Source organism: Chiloscyllium plagiosum, unplaced genomic scaffold, assembly GCF_037043375.1.
Source record: "Chiloscyllium plagiosum isolate Xiang-an unplaced genomic scaffold, Cpla_swu_hap1 HiC_scaffold_20, whole genome shotgun sequence".
NCBI lineage: Eukaryota > Metazoa > Chordata > Chondrichthyes > Orectolobiformes > Hemiscylliidae > Chiloscyllium > Chiloscyllium plagiosum.
Genome location: NW_028270158.1, coordinates 55138752 through 55162791, shown reverse-complemented (window position 1 = coordinate 55162791; position 24040 = coordinate 55138752). Strand labels below are relative to the sequence as shown.

The window sequence follows — 24040 nt, the reverse complement described above, 5'->3', positions numbered from 1 at the left end:
GAAATAAGTTGTACATGCATGAAAGCAAAATTTCCCTCTGTCACATGGCCATGTGGTATGCAAATATCAATTCCATTCAGACAATTTCTCCTTTCAAGACCCACAGATCCACAAACTATCTTAAAACTACCTTACGTTTTTAATCACTTTACAGCTTTCTGACTCAACATTTGAGGTCAGATCACGTCATGCCATGATTTTCCCCAACAGCAGGTGGCAGTAATGAATCTGCTGTTGCTATTTTCAGCTCGATTTGTCTTTCATCTTTTGTTGCTTCTCCTGCCTCAATACCAACTCTTTATTATCCCTTTTCCTGTTGACTCATTCGTCCTCCATGGCATAACAGACCATTGTTTATGTTCTTTTACCTGTTCCCTGCCACTGCATTGGCTTAAAACCGGTTAACATTTCTAATCTTGGCCAGTTGTGATTGAAACATCATTGACCTAAACTTCTAACCTTTCACATTTACCTCCTGACCTGCATTTTTTTTTAATATTAAGTAACTGTTTGCAGGCTGTTCTCCCATTCCAACATTCTGGAAATCTGCTTTAAACTGCCTTCTTTCTCCTGTCAGTAAAGATGAACATTGAGTAAATGTGATTTTTTGTTCTGTCCATCTTCTGTTGAATTTTCTTGGCTTATGAGCTTTTATCGAGCCATCGAGGTCTACAGCACTGAAAAAAGCCCTTTGGCCCATTAAGTCTGTGCCAGTCAAAAACAAGTGCCTAACTGTTATTTTATTTCTTGTCTTAGTGAATTGTGAATGTATTAAGATTTGAACTTGCTTGAATCAGCAGCTTTACAAAACAGGTAATTAGACAGTAATAACAACAAGACAGAAATAAAGGATCAAGTAAGTTATTAGACTTGACCAGGTAATTGTGGCTGTCAGCATGGGGAGGCGACAAGGGCCATAGTTTGCACTCCTGGATGTTGCCTGGCAACCCCTGTTGGCAAATGTAAGTGACTCACAGGAACAGCTGTTCTTTAAATCCCTGCTGGTTTTCATCAGTTAACCAGCATTGAACCGTAATTGTGGAAAAGCTACTTCTGACAAGACATTCTCCTGAACCACGTTACATTTCAGATAACAAGTTTCTGCATTTGTGTAGTACCCATTAAGTGGTAAAATGCCACAAGACGAGCTGCCAGATACAATTTAGCACAGTTGAGGAGATATTAGGCAGGCGACTGAAAGCGTGGCCAAAGAGCTGCAGGAAGACAGAAACGTGGAGGGGGAATTCCAGGGCTTAAGTCTGAAGACACAGCCAGCAATAATGGAGTGAAACCATTTGAAAAAAATCATGAATTTAGCACAAACTTTTATGTTAAAAATTATTTTAGCATTAAAATGTCAATATTGCACTCACTAAATTCTTAACAGGTTATCATGTGTTTTAAATAACAGCTTGGGTTAATTGATAAAGTTACTAATGGCCATAAGCTTTGTGAGCTGTTAAATGTAGTAAAAACATGTCTTCCAGGCATATGTGGAGCTTTTAGAAGGTCTTGGGAGGATTGCTGGGGACTACAATTGGCCGAGTGGCATAAAAATATTTTCCTAATCTCCTGATGTAGGCTTAATGTTTAGCTATTCTGGTCTCACAGAGCTTTTAGGCAGCCTTGCTATAAATTCTGTGTCCTATGATCCTGCCCCACTCGCTACCTGATTAAGGAGCATTCTGACCCAGAACCTCTTTTGTGTTAACAAGCATGCCAGATGTTTATTTACACAATCTCATTCAGGGAAAAACAGAAAGCATATGTTAACAAACTTGACTCTATGAAAGGGAACATGGCTGGATACACTTCTTCCAGCAAGCTTCACTGATTTCAAACATTTTTCATCGACTCCTTCAGAACCAGGCCATTTCTTTGAATAAATACATACAGCGTAATGGGTGAAGCCTCAATTGGTCAACCATCTTAATTTTATTTATTCACTTAGGGCACGTGGGTGTTGCAGGCTGGATTATGAGAAGGTAGTAATGAGTTGCCTTCTTGAACTGTTGAGGTCCACGTGCTGTAGGTAGCCCTTCTTTGCCATTAGGGAAGACGTTTCAGGGATTTTGACCCAGTGATGTCGAAGAAGTGGCAATATAATTCCAAGCCAGGATGGTGAGTGGCTCGGAGGGGAACTTGCAGGTGGTGTTTCTATGTATCTGCTTCTAGATGGATGTAATCATGGGTTTGGAAGGTACTTTCTAAGAAGCTCTGGTGAATTTCTGCAGTGCATGGTATACAGTGCTACTGAGTGTCATGAGAAGTCTCTTTTGTACACCATCTTGTTGATAATTCTTCAATGCTTACAGTATAAAGGATGAGGCTCCACTGGTTTGAACAGCTCATGAGAAGTCTCAGTCCTATTTGGTATTATTTGTTGCAGTTAAACATTGACATGTAAGGGTTAATGGCTAGACAAACATAGCAAATAACTTAAATGCCATCAAACCTGACAGGACAGACGGACAATACAGGAAGTTCGGCAGGATTTTAAAAAGGAAGTCCTTGATTATCTGGATTACTCCTGGTGCTCAGAGCTGGTGAGGATATGAATAGGAGGATAGAGCAGATTAATGCATGGCTGAGGAGCTGGTGCAGGGGAGAAAGGTTCACATTTTTGCATCATTGGAATCTCTTCTAGGGTAGAAGTGACTTGTACAAGAAAGACAGACTGCACCTGAATTAGAAGGGGACTAATATACTGGCAGGGAGATTTGCTAGAGCTGCTAGGGAGGATTTAAAATAGTAAGGTGGGGTCATGGGTCGCAAGGAGATGGTGTGGAAAGAGATCAGTCTGGGACTGGTACAGTTGGGAAAAGGAACAAGTCAAACAGTCAAGACAGGCAGGAACAAAGCAGAGAACGTGGTAGGACTGATAAATTGAACTGCATTTATTTCAATGCAAGAGGTCTAACATGGAAAGTAGATGAACTCAGGGCATGATTAGGAACATGGGACCGGGATATCATAGCAATTACAGAGATGTGACTCAGGGATGGACAAGATTGGCAGCTTAATGTTCCAGGATACAAATGCTATGGAAAGGATAGAAAGGGGGGCAAGAGAGGAGGGAGAGTGGTATTTATGATAAGGGATAACATTATGACTGTACTTAGAGAGGATATTCCTGGGAATGCATCCAGGGAGGTTATTTGGATAGAACTGAGAAATAAGAAAGGGATGATCACCTTATTAGGATTGTATTATAGATCCCCTAATAGTCAGCGGGAAATTGAGAAACAAATTTGTAATTAGATTTCAGTTATCTATAAGAATAATAGGGTGGTTATTGTAGGGGATTTTAACTTTCCAAACATAGACTGGGACTGCCATAGTGTTAAGGGCTTGGATGGAGAGGAATTTGTTAAGTGTGTACAAGACAGTTTTCTGATTCAGTGTGAGGATATACCGACTAGAGAAGGTCCAAAACTTGATTTACTCTTGGGATATAAGGTATGGCAGGTGACTGAGGTGTCAATGGGGGAGCACTTTGGGGCCAGCGATCATAATTCTATTAGTTTTAAAGTGGTGATGGAAAAAGATAGACAGGATCTAAAGTTAAAGTTCTAAATTAGAGCAAGGCCATTTTGACAGTATTAGGCAAGAACTTTGTAAAGTTGATTGGGGCAGATGTTCACAGGTAAAGGGATGACTGGAAAATGGAAAGCCTTCAGAAATGAGATAACGAGAGTCCAGTTCCTGTTAGGGTGAAAGGCAAGGCTGGTAGGTGTAGGGAATGCTGGATGACTTGAGAAATTGAGGTTTTATTTAAGAATAAGAAGGAAGTATATGTCAAGTATAGTCAGCAGAGATTGAGTGAATCCTTAGAAGAGTATAAAGGCAGTCGGAGTATATTTAAGAGGGAAATTGGGTGGGCAAAAAGGGGACATGAGATAATTTTAGCAAATAGGGTTAAGGAGAATTCAAAGGGACTTTATAAGTACATTAAGGACAAAAGGGTAACTAAGGTGTGAATAGGAACCCTCAAAGATCAGCAAGGCAGCCCGTGCTTACAACTGCAGGAGATGGGGGAGATACTAACTGAGTATTTTGCATCAATGCTTACTGTGGCGACAGACATGGAAGATACAGAATGTGGGGAAATAGATGGTGACACCTTGAAAAATGTCCATATTACAGAGGAGGAGGTGCTGGAAGTCTTGCAAAGCATAAAAGTGGATAAGTCACCAGGACCTGATCAGGTGTACCCTAGAACTCTGTGGGAAGCTGAAGTGATTGCTGGGCCCCGTGCTGAGATATTTGTATCATCAATAGTTACAGGTGAGGTGCCGGAAGACAGGAGATCGGCTAATGTCATGCCACTATTTAAGATAGATGGTAAAGAAAAGCCAGAGAATTATAAACTGGTGAGCGTGACATCAGTGATGGGCAAGTTATTGGCAGGAATCCTGAGGGACAGGATTTACATGTATTTGGAAAGGCAAGGACTGATTCGAGATAGTCAACATGACTTTTTGTATGGGAAATCATGTCTCACTAATTTGATTGAGTTTTTGAAAAAGTAACGAAGAAGATTTATATGAGCAGAGTGGTGGATGTGATCTATTTGGACTTCAGTAACGAGCTCGACAAGGTTCCCCATGGTAGACTAGTTAGCAAGGTTAGATCACATGGAATACAGGGAGAACTAGCCATTTGTATACAGAACTGGCTCGAAGGTAGAAGACAGAGGGTGGTGGTTGAGGGCTGTTTTTCAGACTGGAGGTCTGTAACCAGTGCTGTGCTGCAAGGATCGGTGCTGGGCCCACAGCTTTTTGTCATTTTTATAAATGATTTGGATGTCAACATAGGAGGTATAGTTAGTAAGTTTGCAGATGACACCAACATTGGAGGTGTAGTAGGCAGCAAAGAAGGTTACCTCAGAGTCCAATGTGATCTTGATCAGATGGACCAGTGGGCTGAGGAGTGGCTGGTGGACTTTAATTAGGATAAATGTGAGTTGCTGACATTTTGGAAAAGCAAATCAGGGCAGGACTTATACACTTTATGGTAAGGTCTGGGGTGTGTTTCTGAACAAAGAGACCTTAGAGTGCAGGTTCATAGTTCATTGAAAGTGGAGTCTCAGATAGACAGGATAGTGAAAAAGATGTTTGGCATGATTTCCTTTATTGGCCAGTGCATTGACTATAGGAGGTGGGAGGTCCTGTTGAGGTTGTATAAGACATTGTTTAGGCCACTTTTGGAATATTGTGTGCAATTCTGGTCTCTCTCCTATAGGAAACATGTTGTGACACTTGAAAGAGTTCAGAAAAGATTTACACAGATGTTGCCAGGGTTGGAGGGTTTGAGTTATAGGGAGAGGCTGAATAGGCTGGGGCTGTTTTCCCTGGAGCGTCGGAGGCTGGGGGTGACCTTATAGAGGTTCATAAAATCATGAGAGGCATGGATAGGATAAATAGACAAGGTCTTTTCCCTGGGTGGGGTGGAGTCCAGAACTAGAGGGCACAGGCTTAGGGTGAGAGGGGAAAGATTTAAAAGGGACATAAGGGGCAACGTTTTCAAGCAGAGGGTGGTATGTGTATGGAATGAGCTGCCGGGGAAGTGATGGAGGCTGATACAATTACAGCATTGAAAAGGTATCTCGGTGGGTATATGAATGGGAATGGTTTTGAGATATATGGGTCAAGTGCTGGCAATTGGGTCTAGATTAATTTAGGATATATGGTCAGCATGGACACGTTGGATCAAAGGGTCTGATTCTGTGCTGTACATCTCCAATGACTCTATGACAAAATGTGCTTTACCTAAAAGAGAGCTCAATAAAACAAAGATTCACCAAAGGGTGGACTGAGTGGACTAGCTGGACTGGAATGGTAAAAAATGGAACATAAAGGACATGGTAGTCTGAGGCACTGACATGACCCTGGACATAGAAGCAGCAAACTGGGATGTTAAATGGAGAGTCACAATCATTGGGATAAGGAAAGGTGGAAGTTGTATATGTAAGGTGGAGAAAAGAGTGAGGTGATTATGTGTGCTGAGGAAGGGGAGGATAAGCTTGTGAATTGAATAATGGGTGGGGGGTGTAAGGATGAGACCAAACATTGGGGTTCTGAATGGGAGTGGGGTCAGGGAAATGAGCAGGAATATCAAGATACTAAAGAGTGGATAGTCATGGTAAAGATGGAGGACAAACAGAGGAAATGCCAGAGAAAAGGAGAAGACTGTCAAATGTTATGTGGGGAAAGATTAGTGTGGCAGGGGAGGATAGGGTGAAAGAGTTGAAGGGATAGTTCAGAGGCAGCATTTTCTCAAATAAAAAGACTCTCAGAGAATGTGCAAATAGTTAGTGTTCATGTGATCCTGCACAGCGCAAGCTAAGACAATCGAAACAGAAACTGATAAATACCATTGCACGACCATTCAGTTAAGGGCTTTGCACTGAACAGAAGCACATCTGCAGAATAAAGATGAATAAGCCTTTTCACTTCCAAGCAGCAACATTACAACCATATCCCATCATTCGTTAACCTTTGATGAGAAAAGTACCTAAGAATAAATGACAATGCTAATGGTGCTGCAGAGTTCTTCCACATTCAGTTGTGCAGGAGCAATCACAGGCTCATGTGTATGAAAGTTAAGGACATGGGGCTGAAACGGGCTCATGGATTAAGCTAGCTGTAGATTCCAAAGTTGGAGGGCAGTGTTGCAGGAAATAATGAAGATCACCAAGTATCAGATTGAGCAGATTGCCATTTGAATGGAAAGCAATGTTAAGATAAAAGCCACAAAACTATCTTTCAGCATCAGGAAGGGGAAAACCCATCTGAGGTCACAGGAAATGTACCTCACTGTGTATTGGTAGCTGTAGGGACAGGTTTTCACTCAACACTGAACAGCCTGACAATGGTCCCAAGGGTAGATTGACTATGTCAAGTTCTCAAATGGAAAACATACACTTTATTCCTAATACTTCTTCACAGATCAGGACTCCATGTCAGGTGTTTGACCTATCTAAATGTGTTACATTTTTGCAGAGTTTGCTTTGTTAAAGTTGAGGCAAAAATGGGGGAGGAGATTGGATGTGGATTGCAAACAGTGCTTTGAAGATTTTTTTATATCTGAGTGTCCTAATGTTGCCTGAAGCTGACTTTTGACTTTGAGTCTCGTTCCTTCTGGGCTTTGATATTTATCAGATGGAGGTGACAAGATAATCTTTCACAACCATTTAAGGGCATTGAACTGAACAGTAATTCCAGCTCCTGCCTTCAATTTAACATGTGTGTGATGCTCACAATCTGATGCGAACTATCATTATCTTTAAAATTTGTGAAATAAATAATTTCTTGCATGAGCCTGCCTTTAAAAGTACCTTTGTACTGGTTGAGTTAGGGATTTTTGCAAACACAACCATTGTTGTTGAAAATGTGATGCTGAAAAAGCCCAGCAGGTCAGGTAGCATCCTTGACTCTCCTGCTCCTTGGATGCTGCCTGATCTGCTGTGCTTTTCCAGCGCCAAACCTTTTGACTCTGATCTCCAGCATCTGCAGTCCTCACTTTCTCCCACTATTGTTGAAGCCCTGGCTTTTGATGATGTGGGTGTGGTCTTTCTCCCACCTATGAACCTTTGTACCATTGCAGGGAGATTGTAAAATGGTGATGATCTCCTTTTCCTTTCCTGTTGCTGCTGCGAACTGCTTTTCATTCCAAGTTTCCCACAGTGAATGGTTTGTAAGGGCTTCCACTCAATCCAGCCCTGTTCAACAGTCTGGAGTCCCCTACATCTTGGAAAATTCTAGGGTAAGGTAGGTAGGAATTCATTGCTCACCTGATTCAAAGTTCATGTCTTCTTCAGTTCTGGGTGTGATAGTTGCTGAACTGGTATGAAGATTGGGTTAGCTTGACATTTATCGGTAATACCAGGCTTCTCTTTGGGCTTAACCCCTCCATCATAATCAGGTAATTACTTTCTTTTGTTTTTATCAGCAGTTTTTTCTTTACTTGCCTATTTTTCACATTGATGTGTGTCAGTTGTGGCATCTAAGTCTAAAGGCTCAGTTAATATTCTATCTAGCAGAAAATAAATCCAAGCTGACAGTGCTGTGCAGTACTGAGGGAGTGCTGCCCTGTTGGAGGTACTGTTTCTTGATGAGATGTTAATCTGAAGCCTTGTCTTCCTCCTCAAGTGGATTACAGCTCCAGTTGTATCATTTTGAAGATGAACAAGTGTGTTATCCCTGGCTAATGAAAACAACAAATGCTGGAGATCACAGCAGGTCAGACAGCATCCGTGGAGAGAGAGCTAGCTAACGTTTCAAGTTTAGATTACCATACAGTATGAAAACAGGCCCTTCGACCCAACAAGTCCACAACAACCCTCCGAAGATTAACTCACCAAGACCCATTTCCCTACTCTATTTTTACTCCCGGCTAATGCTATGGGAAATTTAGCATGGCCAATTCATCTAACTTGCACACCTTTGGACTGTAGGAGGAAACCGGAGTACCTGGAGGAAGCCCACTCAGACACGAGGAGAATGTACAAACACCACACAGACAGACACCTGAGGCTGGAATCGAGTGCAAGTCCCTGGCACTGTGAGGCAGCAGTATTAACCACTGAGCCACCGTGCAGTCCAAAGATCTTTCATCAGAGCTGAAGTGAAGTGTGGAGGGACATCATTTACACTATAGTTTGGGATGGAGGTGGTGATAGTGTGGGTAGTGGGTGTAGGGTGTTAGTGGATAAAAGGTATGATTAGTTTACATTAAGTGATCGGAATGTGAGAATGGCAGAACACTGGTGTGTTTCCTGCCAGACTGGAAAGGACAGTATGTGGGAAGGGGCAATGGAAGATATGATAACAAGCTTACAAAAAAGGAAAGAAATAGTTCAAAATTTAAAGGTGGTTGAACTTCATATTAAGTCCAGAAGGCTGTAAAGTGCATAGTCTGAAGATGCAATGTTGTTCCTTCAGTTTGCCCTGTGATTCACTGGAACACTGCAGCATACTGAGGACAGATATGTGGGCAAGCAAGCAGGATGCTGTGTTAAAATGACCAGTGATGGGAAGGTAAGAGTCTGGCTTGAGCACAGACCGGAGGAGTTCCACAAAGCAATTACCCAGTCTGCATTTGGTTTCTCCAATGTAGAGTAGGGTACTTTGGCTGCAACAAATGCAATGCACAGATTGGAGGAGTTACGGATAAAATGCTGCTTCGCCTGGAAAGACTGGTTCGGCTGTTGGATGGTGAGCAGGGAGGAGGTGAAGGGACAGGTGTTGCACTTTCTGCACCTGGTGAAGTGTCATCTAAACTCACCATTAGCTTGCTCTCTCCTGATGGATGGCTGCCTGACCCACTGTGATCTCCAGCATTTGTTGTTTTCAGTACAGATTCCAGCATCTGCAGTAATTTGTTCCTACCCCTGGTTAATGTTAATCTGTCAACCAATATCACCATCACTGATCATCCAGTCATTAACATGTTATTTATGGAAGCTCCCTATGTGCAAATTGATTACTGTGTTTCCTATATCAGAAGACTGACTGCACTTCAAAAGAATGTTTTGTGTTATAAAGAACTTTAAGATATCTTGTAGTCTTGACAATAGCTATATAAATGCAGGTATTTTCTATAATTAATTTGCTCAGCATTGAATTGTTTCCCTTAATAGGTACTGACAGGGATATCATTTTTCTTAACATTGAAATAAAAGCAAAGTCCTGCCTGCTAGTTTTATATAACTGTATTGTCATTATTCCAATCTCCCCAGAATTTACTTACTCCCTCATATATAATTGAGGTTTGGCAACAATTATTAGTTCTACAAAACATTTATTGAGATGTATGATTAATGTACTATCCAAATTGGTGACCATTACAGACAAAATCAGCACCTGTAAATGACAAGTCGATTATCTGACTTGCTCCAAGTGTAGCATTTGCTGATTAAAGGATGTATGGTTGCCATGGAAGCTGGATTTGTAGCGGCTTTATTGTTTTCCTTCTATGACCGTTCACAAGCCTGCTGTAACTGAACACTTCTTCATTTGGGCATCTTTTTAGCAGTGGTGATTACATGAAAAATGGATGAAGGTGATTTGGTAAGTATCTTTATAGGACTTTTATTGGTGTTCAATTACGAAGTACAGAACATATTAGTTTTGTTGCATACAGCTGGATTACTGCTCCCATTACTTGCTAGGAACATGTTGTCTGTGCATTTTTAACTTGAAGGCATTCAGAAAAGTTTGTAGTTTGTAATAAAATTAGCTTAATTTTCAACCATTCAAGTCATTTGACACTCCACTTGCATGGTGTACAATGAACAGTGCAACATCCCACACATTTTCCTCTGAATTATTATTTAAAGTTTCCATTGTGGGTGAAAGGATTTGTGGTGAAATTTGTTTTCTTAAATAACAATCTTAATTTTCCTAGGAATAATTATTATCCCAACAATCAGAAAATTCAGTTGTTTAGCAAAGGAAAATTGCATTTTACAGAAACTTACCTTAATTGTTTTGATACAGGTAGAGGTACTTTAATATAAATCCTAGTGTCCCTGCTTATGGCAGGCAGCTTGGGTTCAAGTCCCATCTGCTTCAGAAGTGTGTCTTAACATCTCTGAATGCGTTGATTAGAAAAGCATCTATTTAAGGGCATGGCTGTAATGTATCTACCGCCAAGCAGGTTCAAGTTTCACCTGCACCAGAGGTGTGTAATAATGTCTCTGAATAGGTTGATTAGAAATTATATAAATACAATAAGCAGATGGTGCACATTATTTTTATAGGAGTACACATAACTGATCAAACTTGGTTCTTTTTCTGAGGATGTTGAAGAGTATGGCACTGGAAATGCACAGCCGGTCAGGTGGCATCCAAGGAGCAGGAGATTCGAGGTTTTGGGCATAAGCCCTTCATCAGGATTGAAGGGCTTTCCTGGTGAAGGGCTTATGCCCGAAATATCGACTCTCCTGCTCCTCGGATGCTGCCTGACTGGCTGTGCTTTTGCAGCACTGCTCTCTTCGACATCGATTTCCAGCATCTGCAGTCCTCACTTTCTCCTCATTTTCTGAGGATGCAGTAATTGAGGGTTGCAATGCAGTGTGATGCCAACAATGTGGGTTCAATTCCTGCACTGGCTGAGGTCACCATGAAGGATTCTCCTTCTTAACCTCTCTCCTCACCCAAGACATGATGAACCTCAGATTAAGCCATCACCAGTCATCGCTTTGTAATAAGAGAGCAACCTATAGTCTGTTAAGACCATATCTATTATCTTATCAATTATTTTGCGCATCGAATGATGCTTATGTGACTTTTGTTAGCAATTTCTCAATAAGAAACATTCTCAGCACAGAGTCTGAAACTTGTGGGTTTAGGTTTCACTCATGCTTTGAACACAAGATTCAGGTTGGCGCTTCAGTGCAGTGAAAAGAGACACCACCCAGACAGAGGTGCTGTCTTTCAGATGTGGCATTAAACTGAGGTGCATAGGGAAAATATGAGTTTTAGATCCTAACTGTTCTCAAAACCATTCTGGACCCAATGAATGTGCAAGGTTATGAGAGCATTCCCTCTTTTTAAAATGACTACATGAGGGCAATTCACAGTCCAGACACTGGGGACCTAAATACATACTTTCAAACTAACATCATGGAACTTGGTATACACTTTACATCAACAGAGACATTATTGGATCAACAGATGCCGTGTTGCTAAGGGCTTAGTCACAATCAGTAGGCAGTGTGGAAAATGAACATTGGTAGTTCATTATTCATCACATCTACAATTATAGCTATTGATTTTTATATCAGTTATGTGGATATAATAGACAGGCTTAAGGATTCAAAGCCAATAATTCATTTGAGCCAAGTGATATTTATGTAAAACTGTTGAAAGGATAAAATGAAAGAGACGGTGACTGCAAATAAGATTCTATTTACTTAGAAATACCAATGCTGGTCACTAAATGTAATATAATGTTATTCTCGGAGATTCTAGGCCCATTAGAAACAGACGAAAGAAAGGAATTGTTCATGAGGAACAAACTGAATGATTACTGGTTGGAAGAGGAAGTGAGTTTCATGGCTTTAGAAAGGAAGGATTCCTTCTCACCAGTCTCCATGACTTTTTGAGGGATTGACATCTTAAGAAGATATTGATATCCCCGTAGTGCATGCACAGACTTCCAGAAGGTTTCTGATAATTGCTATATGAAAGGCATGTAGCCACATAAGAGGGTAATATAGCTGAATCAAGAATTGCTTGAAAGAGATTAAAAAGGATAGCGAGTTTAGGAAATGCTAGAAACAAAACAGGAAGGGCTGGAGAAACTCAGCAGGTCTGACATCACCTGCAGCAAGAGAAACAGAGTTAATGTATCGAGTCCAGTGACCCTTTAAAAGGTCACAGGACTTGAAATGTTAACTCTGCTTTCTCTCCACAAAAGCTCAGATCTGTTGAGTTTCAGATTTCCAGCATCCAGCATTATTTTAGGGAATACCAGGCTGGGTAAATATAGAATAGTCTAATAATTGGCATGTGGCCTGTCATGATTCCAAACCAGACCAAACCTGGCTGCGACCAGTAACATTTTTTTTAAGTAGACAACATGTGAACTCTAGATACTTACTAGGAGAATAAAATCGTAAGATTCTACAATTATGAATAACCAACAATAAATATTAAAAACAAAAATCAGAAATTGTTGGAAAAGCTCAGCATCATTGGAGAGAGATCAGAGTTAACATTTCAGTAACCCTCCTGGAGAACTGATTCAGAATTCAGAACTTCCTCAGAACATTAAATGTTACTGTACAAACTTAGGACAGTAGTACAATTCACTATACAACTCTATTTCTAATTGGATGTTAGAGTATATCTGAGGAAAATATGGGTAGCAAAGACCCCACAGAGAACATCAGATGTGGTCAAGGCAGATGCCATAGATTTCTCAGCAATCCCTCTATGTCCAAACTTTGCAAAGGATTTAAAACTTTTATGGAGGATTACAATTCTTCGCTGTTAAAGACCTAGCTTTGGAATTTCCTCAGACGATGTTCTGTGATGGACTGTCTCACCATCTACTCACCTTCAGGTAGTTCACTCTCCCAAACAGGACTGTGCTCCCCCTGGGTTCTGCAAACTACTCTTTCGCACCTACTTACAGGTGCAATTTTACCTTATCAGCAGATATGTGCAGTCACAAAGATGTGCAGGGCCAGGTGAATTGGCCATACTAAATTGCCCGTAGTGTTAGGTAAGGGGTCAATGTAGGGGTATGGGTGGGTTGCGCTTCGGCGGGTCGGTGTGGACTTGTTGGGCTGAAGGGCCTGTTTCCACACTGTAATCTAATCTAATCTAATTTGGTTTCACCAAGCTGGTCCTTCCTCGTGTTTCTTCAAGCTTTATCTTGCTCAGTTGCACAACACAAATACTATTTTTGGGCTTCCTTCACTCTCGGTCTCAGCTGTAGCACATGGCTTCTTAGAAGCCCCCACAGCTCCCATCACCTACCTGAGACATAACCCCAAAATTTTGCTGCACCTCCTGTACTTGTCCAGAGTCCTAAGAGTTTGGAAGCTGCGGTAACAGCCTCTTTTCCTTACATCTAAATACTTGAGTGACGAGCAATCCAAAAGCAGAAATTATCTCCTTTCCCAGTTTCCATCCAACTGCCTACAACTGATTGTCAGTAGCCCTTAAACATTCTGAGTAACCTATTGGAAACCTTGCAACAAGTCTTGCCCTTGTTCCTTGGCCATGATGAATGGAAACAGTATTTTGATAAAAACCTAACACAGAACCTGTTGGAAATGTCTTTTTCCTAATTTTATAATGTTCATAAACTACTAACTTGCAAGTAGAAAATATATTCAAAAAGAGGATTTGCTCACAAGCCTCTGTGTTATTGACCTGCATTTAAGACATCCTTGTGTATGCACAATGGGGTATTTTGTCTTGAGTAAGATATGGAAAGTATTTGCTTGGACGAATAACAATTGGGTCAAAAATTACGGATTCACTGATTCAACAATAAAATTCATGTTTTTAACAGTGTCTGATGCAGTGAATTGTATTCCTGTGTTAAGCTGAGAAGATCCTTTGTTCCTAATCAATTCCATTCTGTACACTTCTATTATGTGTCGCCATGTTCAGCAAGAGAGAAGGAAACTCATCAGTGATCATGCATCACTGTGTCTTGCTGATGGCTCATCATGGTTGAATTAATGCAGGTACATGGTGGCAGAGAGGCAAGGCTGACCACATTGATAGGTGTTTGAGGTGCCGTGTTTGGATGTTTGATGAGAATCTAGAGTATCTTGTTTTTATTCATTCATGGGATGAGGATGTCGCTGGCAGGCCAGTATTTATTGCCCATCCCTAATTGCTCTGAGGGCAGTTTAGAGTCAACTACATTGCTGTGAGTCTGGAGTCACATGTAGACCAGACCAAGTAAGAACAGTAGTTTCCTTTCCTAAAGGACATCAGTCGTCAATTGGCAACGGATTCATGGTCATTATTGGTTTCATCTTAATTCCAGATTTTTTTTATTGAATACAAATTCCACCACCTGCCATGGCAGGATTTCAATCCATACCTACAGAATACTACCTGGGTCTTTGGGTAATACCAGCTCTAACACCTCTAGGCCATTGCCTCCCTCCCACTGTTGCTACTTGAGCAGTGTGAGATTCTTGTTCTGTGGTGGGTAGAAGCTGTCACATGAAGATGCATTCACTAACTGTGACCATCCTTGTGAGGTCATTAAATTCCTTATGGTACTGCTGACTGGTACTTGGGTACAGAACTTGGAGATTGACCTCCTAGACCACCGCAGCCCAATTCATTCGAAGGATGCTCCTCAAGGATCTCCTAATTCTCCAGGAAATCTTGGCACCTTTCCTCCTGTGAATCTCCAACACTATGGCCTCCTGTGCCACATAACTAATCCTGGATCCATTTCTCTGCCCTGCATTGTACTCTTAGAAATGGTTTAAGCAGCATTAGCAGCTTTAATGCAGCATTCTTTTAAGAGAAACAACCTCCGTCTTGGAGAATAGAAATCTGGCTGCACCCCTGCTATTAGTGCACACTTAACCAGTAACAGAGGAGCAGCTCGATTCTGCTCATATCAGATAACTGAGTGAACTGGAATGTATTTTAGGAACATAAGAACATAAGAAATAGGAACCATCTGGCTTGTTGAGCATGTTCCACCATTCAATAAGATCATGGAACAACAACAGCAATGAAATTGTCTTGAGGCAATGATATTCTAGTTCTCTCATACAACCTGATGGATTGTACAAAGTTTCCAGTTCCTCAGCTTACTATGGCTGAAAGATTTAGACTGTGGGCTTTCCCTTGGTCAGACACAACCTTTTGCACTGAAAGGATAGAAAGTATCAGGCAGCCAAAAGAGAGTGTTTCTCAAAGATCATGGTTTTCCGGCTGGGGTTGATATTTCTTTTGCTGTTCCTATAGAACAGCCCATAGAGCACAGACTGCTGTCTCATTGAGCTGCTTGTGATGGAGAACAGATTATTTGGTGTTTATTGATTAACAGAAGCAAGCATGGAGAATAGATTTTAAGAGTTAGCTCTCTGAGCTATAGCCTTTGCACAGTAGGATGCCTTTTGGGAATTTGAGTCTGCGAGGTTGTCTATATTTTACGTGAATTCCTGAAGAGTGTCAGTTCACAGAAATTATCCACAATAATTTGGATAAAAGATGAGTCCCCAAATCATTTCTTTACCTTTCTTAAAATAACAGACTTATTCTTTAACAAAATAAGAAAGGCAATGGTTTTAACTTCAATACAACCTTTTGGTTGTGATTTCTAGGATGCTTCCCTTTGTAAGAACATACATGAAAGTCTTCTTATGGAACACATCTCTTTGACAGGATAAAGTTAAATTGCTTCTAGCATATTTGTGTCATTGTGCCAATGGTAATAATGGTCTTTTCCCTTGTGACCAACCATCAACCCCACCCAATTTAGAGCGCTTGGACAAGTTTGAAGTTCATTAATAAATGTAACGTGGCCATCTGAAATGCTTGCTCCTTGTAATAATCACTAATTTTACATCCAATTCACAGGAACACCAAGGGCTGTCCAACACTAAGGCATTGGCTATATTATATGACCAATTGTCTGCACTTCTATCAGAGCATAAAAAACGCCAAAAGGAAAGAACATGGAAGGTATTTAGGCTTGTTAATCAATCTGTATGAAAAATAGCAAAGTAGCTAGAATGGCAGTTCATTGTAAAGAGCTCACAATGGTCTGGTGTAAAACATGAATGGTCTCAGCAGAGAGGAAAACAATAATATAAAAGACCTTATGAGATAGAAAATTATTGAATTTGTTTGTATACTGATGAAGAGAAATTACTCAAATAAGTTTCAAGTAAAGTTGTTGAGGGGAAATAAATCTTCATCAATGGGAAGAAGTTGGAAAAGATAACAACATTTCAACAAAGAGAAACACTGGCAGAGTGGCAATGAATACTGAAAACCATATCATATTCTTAGACTGTCAGAGAGTAACATTTATCTAAAGCAAGCCCGTGACATGGAAGGCATAGAACACTAAGCCCATGTCGCTGCTGGAGTGAATTTAATTCCAAATCTTAAAGGTCACAATATCGGTAATTGTATACAAACTTCAAAAATACCAGTAAACCAACAGAGTCCCATTTGTATTGTACTCAAGTCATTGTACTTCGGAAACATGTTGGCCACTTCAGACAGAAAGTGCACAGAGTTTTATGTGGAAAGGTGTGAGATAAAACACTTTGGATTTGGGGAAGAGGAATTGGAATATGTGCTGAACAGTAAGAGGCTCAAAGCTGGGGAAAAGACCACATGGACTACATGCATGTAGCTCAAAAGTGACTGCACACAAAGAACAGTAATCTGAAAGATTAATGGAAGGTTGTTCTTTAGCTCATAGGGATTGGAATATAAAGATGAGTGGCAATGGTTTGTTGCACAGAGTCTTGCTCAGTATTGTGTTCAAAGTTAGACATGTAACACAAGAAGATTAATGTTAGGTTTGAGGAGGAAACAGAGCAGTATCAGTAAAACCCTTCCATGCCTTCAATGGAAACATTTTGATGCCAGAGTGTAAAAACTTGCTTTGAATTTCTTTGAGTTTAGAACTTTGAGGAGTGATCTCTTGATTTTTTTAAACGTAAATGTTTAAAGATATTCAATGGGACAGAAATAGTGAAACTATGTCCTCTGACAATCAGGAATTTGGAACAAGAGGGTAAATTTAGAACAGGTCCTGCTTACGAATGACATTGTGCTTTTTTTTGCTTACTTCACTTTTATTTTTGTGTACTCCATTAGACAATCTGGAGAAGTAGCTTTTTACACCACTCAAATCGCTGGTCAAGCTTCCATTGGCCAGGAGCATTGCTGTTGCTCTTGACAACCATTGCCCTAGCTGGTTGCCATCATATTCAGTCACCTAAGAGGTAAGGAAAACTGAGCAATTCCCCACACAACAATAAAGTTATCCATTTGAGCAAATGTAGCACATCACATCTTTCAATTAACAAAGAATAATGTAATTCTGATTCCTGTATGATTCAGTTTAATCATAATAGCCAGTTCCTGAACAAGTAACTAGTGAATCACTTTCCAAAGACTCATGTAGGTTATTGGAACATTTGCATCAGCTTTTCAAAGCTGAGTCTTTAACGTTTGTGGGCGTTTTCAGCATATTGTCTGCAGCTCATATATAGAAGACCCCGGCATTAAGAGATTGTGGTGTTGAAAGTGTTATCTTGTCAGCACTTTCTGATACAGCATGAGATTTTGAAGTGGCATGCAAAAAAGCCTTTAGGAGTAAGCAATATGCAGAATCTCCTGGAAATAAAATCAGAAATCTTTTGTTGCAAAAATTAGATCAGTGTTTAGTTTCACCTGCAGCTGACATTAAGTGATTATTTTTCACGTGAGAAAAGACACTAAGCTTTTATCCACGCCAGCTGAACCTGATCCTATCTTGAGCCAGCAGTCAGATATTTGGTTGGGTAATGTTGATACAGCTAGGGCTCAGTGCATTGTCCATTTCTCTCTGAACCAGAAGACAGTGGGTTCATGTCCTGTTTCAGAAAGTTCAGTCCAGTATCCAGGCTGTCTCTCCCTAGTGAATTGCTGAAGACACTGCTGCCCTCCCGGCCTCAGGAGCTGTCTTTTGAATACGCTGTTAAAGCATACTCTTTCAATTGAATGGAAAACATCTTGTGGAGCAGTGGAGTTCTCCCTACATGACTTAATCAATATTTATTCCTTCAACAAAAGCTGAAAATAGATTATCCAATAATTGTCACATTTTTGTTTGTGCAAATTTGGTAGCAATGTTTTTTCTCTAGCATACTGCTTCAAAATTATTTCGCTGGCTGCTAACTGCTTGGAATATCTTGAAGTTATGAAAGGTGCTATAGAGATAAAAGGCTTATTATGGTGTGGTGTATTTGTTTTTATAATTTATTTTCTCATTCTGAATGCCAATAGCAGTGCTTTTGCTGACTGATGCTTCTTAATTTACAAAATATCAGGGATTCTATTGATTTTCTGCATTCCCCTCAGCCCAACTTTCCTTCATCTCCTCACTGAAGCATGGTTGGGAAGACAAAAGAATTTTAAGGCACAATTTTGCCAGGCCTTTTTGTTTCCAACAGTTAATTACCTTTTACCTTGCAACAACATAAAAGAAGTTTTAAGACCGTGATATACGTTTGTCTCAGTCTGTTTGGTGATGTTATCAAGTCTTCACGAGTTGTAAGTTTTTAATCAACTTAGTGTCTACAATTCATCGCTTAGATCTGCTAACAATGGAACACTTTATGAAGTCTAACTCTTCCTCCTTTCTTCTCAGTCAGGATATCAGACTCATTAATGAATCTGCACTGTTTATCTTCCTTGTGGTAAATCTGAGTGCAATTGGACTGCAGCAGTGGCTAAAATCTCAAGAGATCCCACAGAGGGTCCAGGCTATTCTGCAAAGAATAAATGGTAAAAAGCGTTCATGTTGTGATGGCGTTCCAAACAATTGACAAATAGATATTTTAATACTGTTTGTTTTATTGTACTAATACAAGTTCACTTGAAGTTTTAATTAGGACTCCAGAATTTGGAATGAATGATTTTTGTTACGAACTGTATAATCCTCCTTTGGATTCCATATGTCTCCAATGGACCTACAGAGATGGGCAATTGGTAAATCTGCCTACTAATTTGCTTGTAGAGGGAGATATTATAGCCCTGAGACCAGGCCAAAAAGCACCAACATCTCTTAGAGGAATTGAGGTAAGTATTCCTACAATATTGAATTGTTTGCTTATTTAGACTTTGTACAGTTTTGACATTTAAAAAAATCATGATTTGACAAGTAAGGGACCCAACCCTAAATGTAAAGGTAAAGGTGCCAGAGTCGAAACAAGGCCATTGGGTTGTTCTCTCATTAGAGAGAGAGAGAGAGAGAGAGAGAGAGAGAGAGAGAGAGAGGGAGGGAGGATTGGCGGTGGTTTCATGTGAGGATCACCACACCTCGGGTGAGGGTAGAGGATGAGAAAGAGAGTCCTATACAGTAATCTCAGCTGCTGCAGGAAATGCACCCATGCTGTGGTATCACTTTGCATTGCAAACCATGGCAGACCCATCCCCTACCCCAGCGTGGCGTAATGACCTCGGCATGGTGTGGTGGCTCCTCCCCCCTTGGCATGGTGTGACGCCCCCCCCCCACCCCCAGTGTGGTGTCCCAGCGTGGTGTGGTGGCCCCCGTTGGTGTGGCGTGGTGTCCCCGCCCCCACCTCAGCATGACATGCTGGCCTCCCAACATGGTGTGATGGCACCCCGGCATTGTGTGGTGGCTCCCAGGCATGACAGTCTTCCAGCGGTACATGGGGCTATTTCACCATGGCATGGCCTCAGCGTGGTGTCCCGAGAGGATTCCTGGGTGATCTCCCAGTCTCACGAAACTTGAGGTGAAGCCCAGTGCAGTGTGGAGCCAAGACTCAGTGTGGGCTGGAAACTAGGTGTCAGTGTGGTCTGTGTTGGAAGGCCGTTGTTCTGAACTTCTACTTCTACAACACTGCACTTCTTATTTCTCTGTTTTCTAAAATCTTACAACTGAGGAAGCTGTACTGAGGTACCTTTGTAAGTAAGATGTTGCTGTAAATAGTGATGTATAAACCTTTCACTGTACTTATTTGAGTACATATGACAATAAAACTAATTCAATTCAATCAACTGAGCTGATACAAAGGAAATGACTGCTAAAAGTACACACAGTTGTGTAACATTGTGCAAGGGGAAGGAAGACACCTGAATGATTACATTCAGTTTTCCATATCTCTGTTTACCAAGAGCTAGCTGGCACATGGTATGCAGGCACAAATCTTCAAAATCTGTTTGTTATTTCCTTTCTTTTCCCAAACTCTCTTCTTAAACCACCTGAGATTGATTGTGCACTCCTTGGATCAAGGAGAGGGCAGAAAGTTTCAGTATTTGACATCTGAATGAATTTTTCATTAGCCATCAGTGAGCAAAATAATTAAGCACTATGCACTCCCATCCATTCAGAGCATTTGCAGAACTTTAGCAAAATCAGAGCTATCTGCTTGCTGATGTGTATTCTACTTTTAAAGAACAATAAATCATGATTCTCTACTTCCATTTAGGATGAAGAACATGTGATCTTAGATAGGGATGATATCTTTTGCCAGTTCTCCTCTCCACCATCGCCAGTTCAGAACAAAAGATCACACACCCACAGCCTTCTGAAACCTCATCCTTTCAAAGTAACTAAAACACCTATGGTTGAGAATATCCAGTAAGTACAAAGGCACATTCTGTTCTTTATCCACTCAAAAAAACAATGGCTATAATGGTTGAATGATGAGGCCAGCCCTTCTTCCAATCTCAGATCTCTTACTCTTTTAATCCTTAAAACCTGCTCCACCTCTTGCAATGCCATTATGGTTTGTTACCAAGGTCAACCTTTGCATTCAGTTTGTTTCACATGGAGTGTAATATTGTTTAAATAAAGGAGAATTTCAGAAAAAATGTTGTTGGTTGATACCTGTAATTAAGGTTAGGTTCGTGGGGTGATTTATTCAAAAGAAAATTCAGACAGTGGAATTGTGCACAGTGCACAATGATTATCTCTCAACACCTCCTCTGATCTTTGTTCTCTCTGTAAGGTCCTTGAATATCTGAATCCTTCTGACTGTACTTTGCCCACTTTGTAGCATCAATGTCCAAGTATCTGCTTTGTGCTAATTAATGTGTTTTTCAGGCTGCATTTACCAGCACCCAGGAGCATGCCTGGTCGTGGTGAAAGTTCTGAAATAAATTGCAATACAAAATTATATAAAACAAACAAACCCTTAAAAATGAAATAAAATGAAAAAGTGTATGAGATGAAGTGAAGAAAATGTTAAACAAAGTAGCTATTTCCATGCTGGACATCTCTATGAATCTGACTGTATATCAGAGGTGAACATATACAATCAGAATTTATAATCAGATTGCTGGTGTCAGCATACATTCCTTTATTTTTAACATTTATTTTGCAATGTTTATTTTTCTTTCACAAAACATTCTATAAAGTACAACAATAAAATTTTATTAAAATGTGATCATATGAATGCCTGGTCTGTCTACAATTTAAAACATTACTTTTCTTTGTTTCATAGGCGGTGCCTTGAATTGGGACAACAAAGACCTGTGACTGTACTGAATAACGAACGCTTCACTGCTCAAAGGCTTCTCCAGAAGTACATTGCTCCAATGGTTTTGGTATGACTGATCTATAGGGAGATCATAGTTTTGATTGTAATGAACTCCATTTCAGGATTTTAAGATTGAATTTCCAGCAATGCAACATTTCCCGTGGTCCTATCCCCCCAACATCTGAGAACATATTCCAGGCTGACACTACAGTGCAGCACTGAGGACACATGCAACTAAAAGTTGTACCTCCCTAAACTGGCAACACTGGGACTGGGCCCTCGCAGATCAGGTCACATATTAGAGTCCAAACTGTAGTAAATCAATTGCAAATTGTTCACTTTAGCCTCATAGTCAATGACTGAAGTCCTGATGACACCTGTTAAACTATCAGAAATATTGAATATGCTCAATGCAGAAATACTTTATTCCACAACTGAGTGAAGAACTCACCATGATTTCCTATTAATCACATGCCTAATTTAAAAACTGGACATTGCTATAACCAGACCACAGACAAGGTTCCTTAAGTTGTTAAGATTCCAGATATGATACCCAAACTGGAAAACTTCCAGCTGAGGTGAATCAATTGGCTCCCCCTTCTTTATTCACCCATTCCCTTGGTTGGCCACAAGATTATTCCCTCACCTGTTGATACCATTCTTCCAAACCAAATGAATTTTTAAAAAAAGCCAATTTAACAAGGCCTTCTTGGATTAACAAAAAAATTGAGTTTATTCAATGTAGGATATAGGAACAAAGAAGCATTCAGCCCTTTGATCCTGTTCTGCCATTCAATGCGATCATGGCTGATGTGTGACCTAGCTCCATATCCGTTAATATTTTTGCTGAATACACATATATCTATCTCAGATTTAAAACTAACAACTGATCTCGCATTGACTGGAGGAGAGTTCCAAACATCTATTAGTTACGAAACACAAGAAGAGATAAAAATGCAACATGTAGAAATGGATTAGGAATGAGAAGTGAGCCCTAACAAACAAAAGTTATTTTTAACAAATACAGGTAAGACTGAGCCATTCATAATGAGAGGTTAGTAGAAGGTTGAGGCCTTTGCTGTAGATATTACTGGTAGCATTAATGTTGATTGTTAAAAAATCAGTTTTGAGATTCTTGGCTTTATAGATTTATTGAAATTCTTTTGCCCTCATTCCTTTCAACAGCGGCTGATTGTTAGCACTCAAAAGTGAGATTCCCTTTCTTTAACTGCAGTTTTGGAATGTTGAAATGCTATTCTCTAATCTTTATAATACAACTATCCACAAAATAGGACATAGGCCACTAACACAATAGAGTTGAAATTCACTTTTATGTCTGTATTCTTGAAAGAGGAAAATATAAACAGGTCTTTCACATGGGCTGCTGTCCTTTATTTAAACATCACATTTAATCTAAGATGTTGGCAGGTGCATAGTACATTTCTCCCTTTGAGGCTTCGTTGACACCTACAGATGCAACAATCCAAGTTCTCTCCCGCCCCCCCAATACACACACACACACACACACACACACACACACCTTCCCTCTAGTCAATCACTTTATTTATATCCAGAGTTATTGCTTGGCTGTAGCAGTCCTCTCTTTAAAAACACATTGGAATTAAAAGTTTAATATGTCCATAAGTGATCCGAAGTTTTGATCTTAAGTCATAGAAACAGGTCCTTCGTCCAACTCATTCATGTTGACCAAAGTTCCCAAACTAAACTAATTCCAGCAATTTCTGTTTTTGTTTCTGATTTACAGCATCCACAGTCCTTCTGGTTTTTAAACTAATCCCGCTTGCCTGCATTTGAACCATATCCCTCTAAACCTTTCCTATTCATCGACCTGTCCAAGTGTTTTTTAAATGTTGAATTATATTTGCATCAGTTTAGGGTATCTGGTCAGCATTTCTGAATCTCCCTACTCTAGGGAAAGAAAACCTTTGCTATTCGTCTTATCCATGCCCTTCTTGATTTCATAAATCGTCACCCCTCAACCTCCAGTAAAAAAAAGGTCCCAGCCTATCCAGACTCTCCTTATAACCCAAACCTTCATTCCTAGCAACACATTTGTAAATTTTTTCTGCACCCTCTCCAATTTAATAAAATCCATCCTGTGGCAGGGCAACCAGAATTATATATAGTGCTGAAAAGTGATCTCACCAACAACATGTACAACAGTAACATGATGTCTCCACTCTTTTACTCAATGGTCTGTGCAATGAAGGCAGGCATGCTAAATGCCGTAAAACAGGATTTTGAATGTGCAAACTGGATAAAGTGTAACAAACATAACATGGACAAAGA

The 24040-nt window shown here is 40.2% G+C and overlaps 2 protein-coding genes across 2 annotated transcripts in view; one reads left to right on the top strand and one right to left on the bottom strand.

Annotated features, from left to right (window-relative positions):
* LOC122560525 (GRB2-related adapter protein-like) overlaps positions 1-24040 on the bottom strand; it is a 262677-nt gene that overhangs the window by 54942 nt on the left and 183695 nt on the right. The gene's annotated exons all lie outside the window — the stretch shown is intronic.
* Positions 10056-24040, top strand: part of LOC122560426 (transmembrane protein 94-like) — a 44822-nt gene continuing 30837 nt past the window's right edge. Inside the window, exons 1-6 of the mRNA XM_087998053.1 lie at positions 10056-10073; positions 17337-17464; positions 18874-19010; positions 19108-19304; positions 20678-20829; positions 21695-21797. Coding sequence (XP_087854179.1) covers positions 10056-10073; positions 17337-17464; positions 18874-19010; positions 19108-19304; positions 20678-20829; positions 21695-21797 — 735 coding nt within the window. The remainder of the gene's footprint in view (positions 10074-17336; positions 17465-18873; positions 19011-19107; positions 19305-20677; positions 20830-21694; positions 21798-24040) is intronic.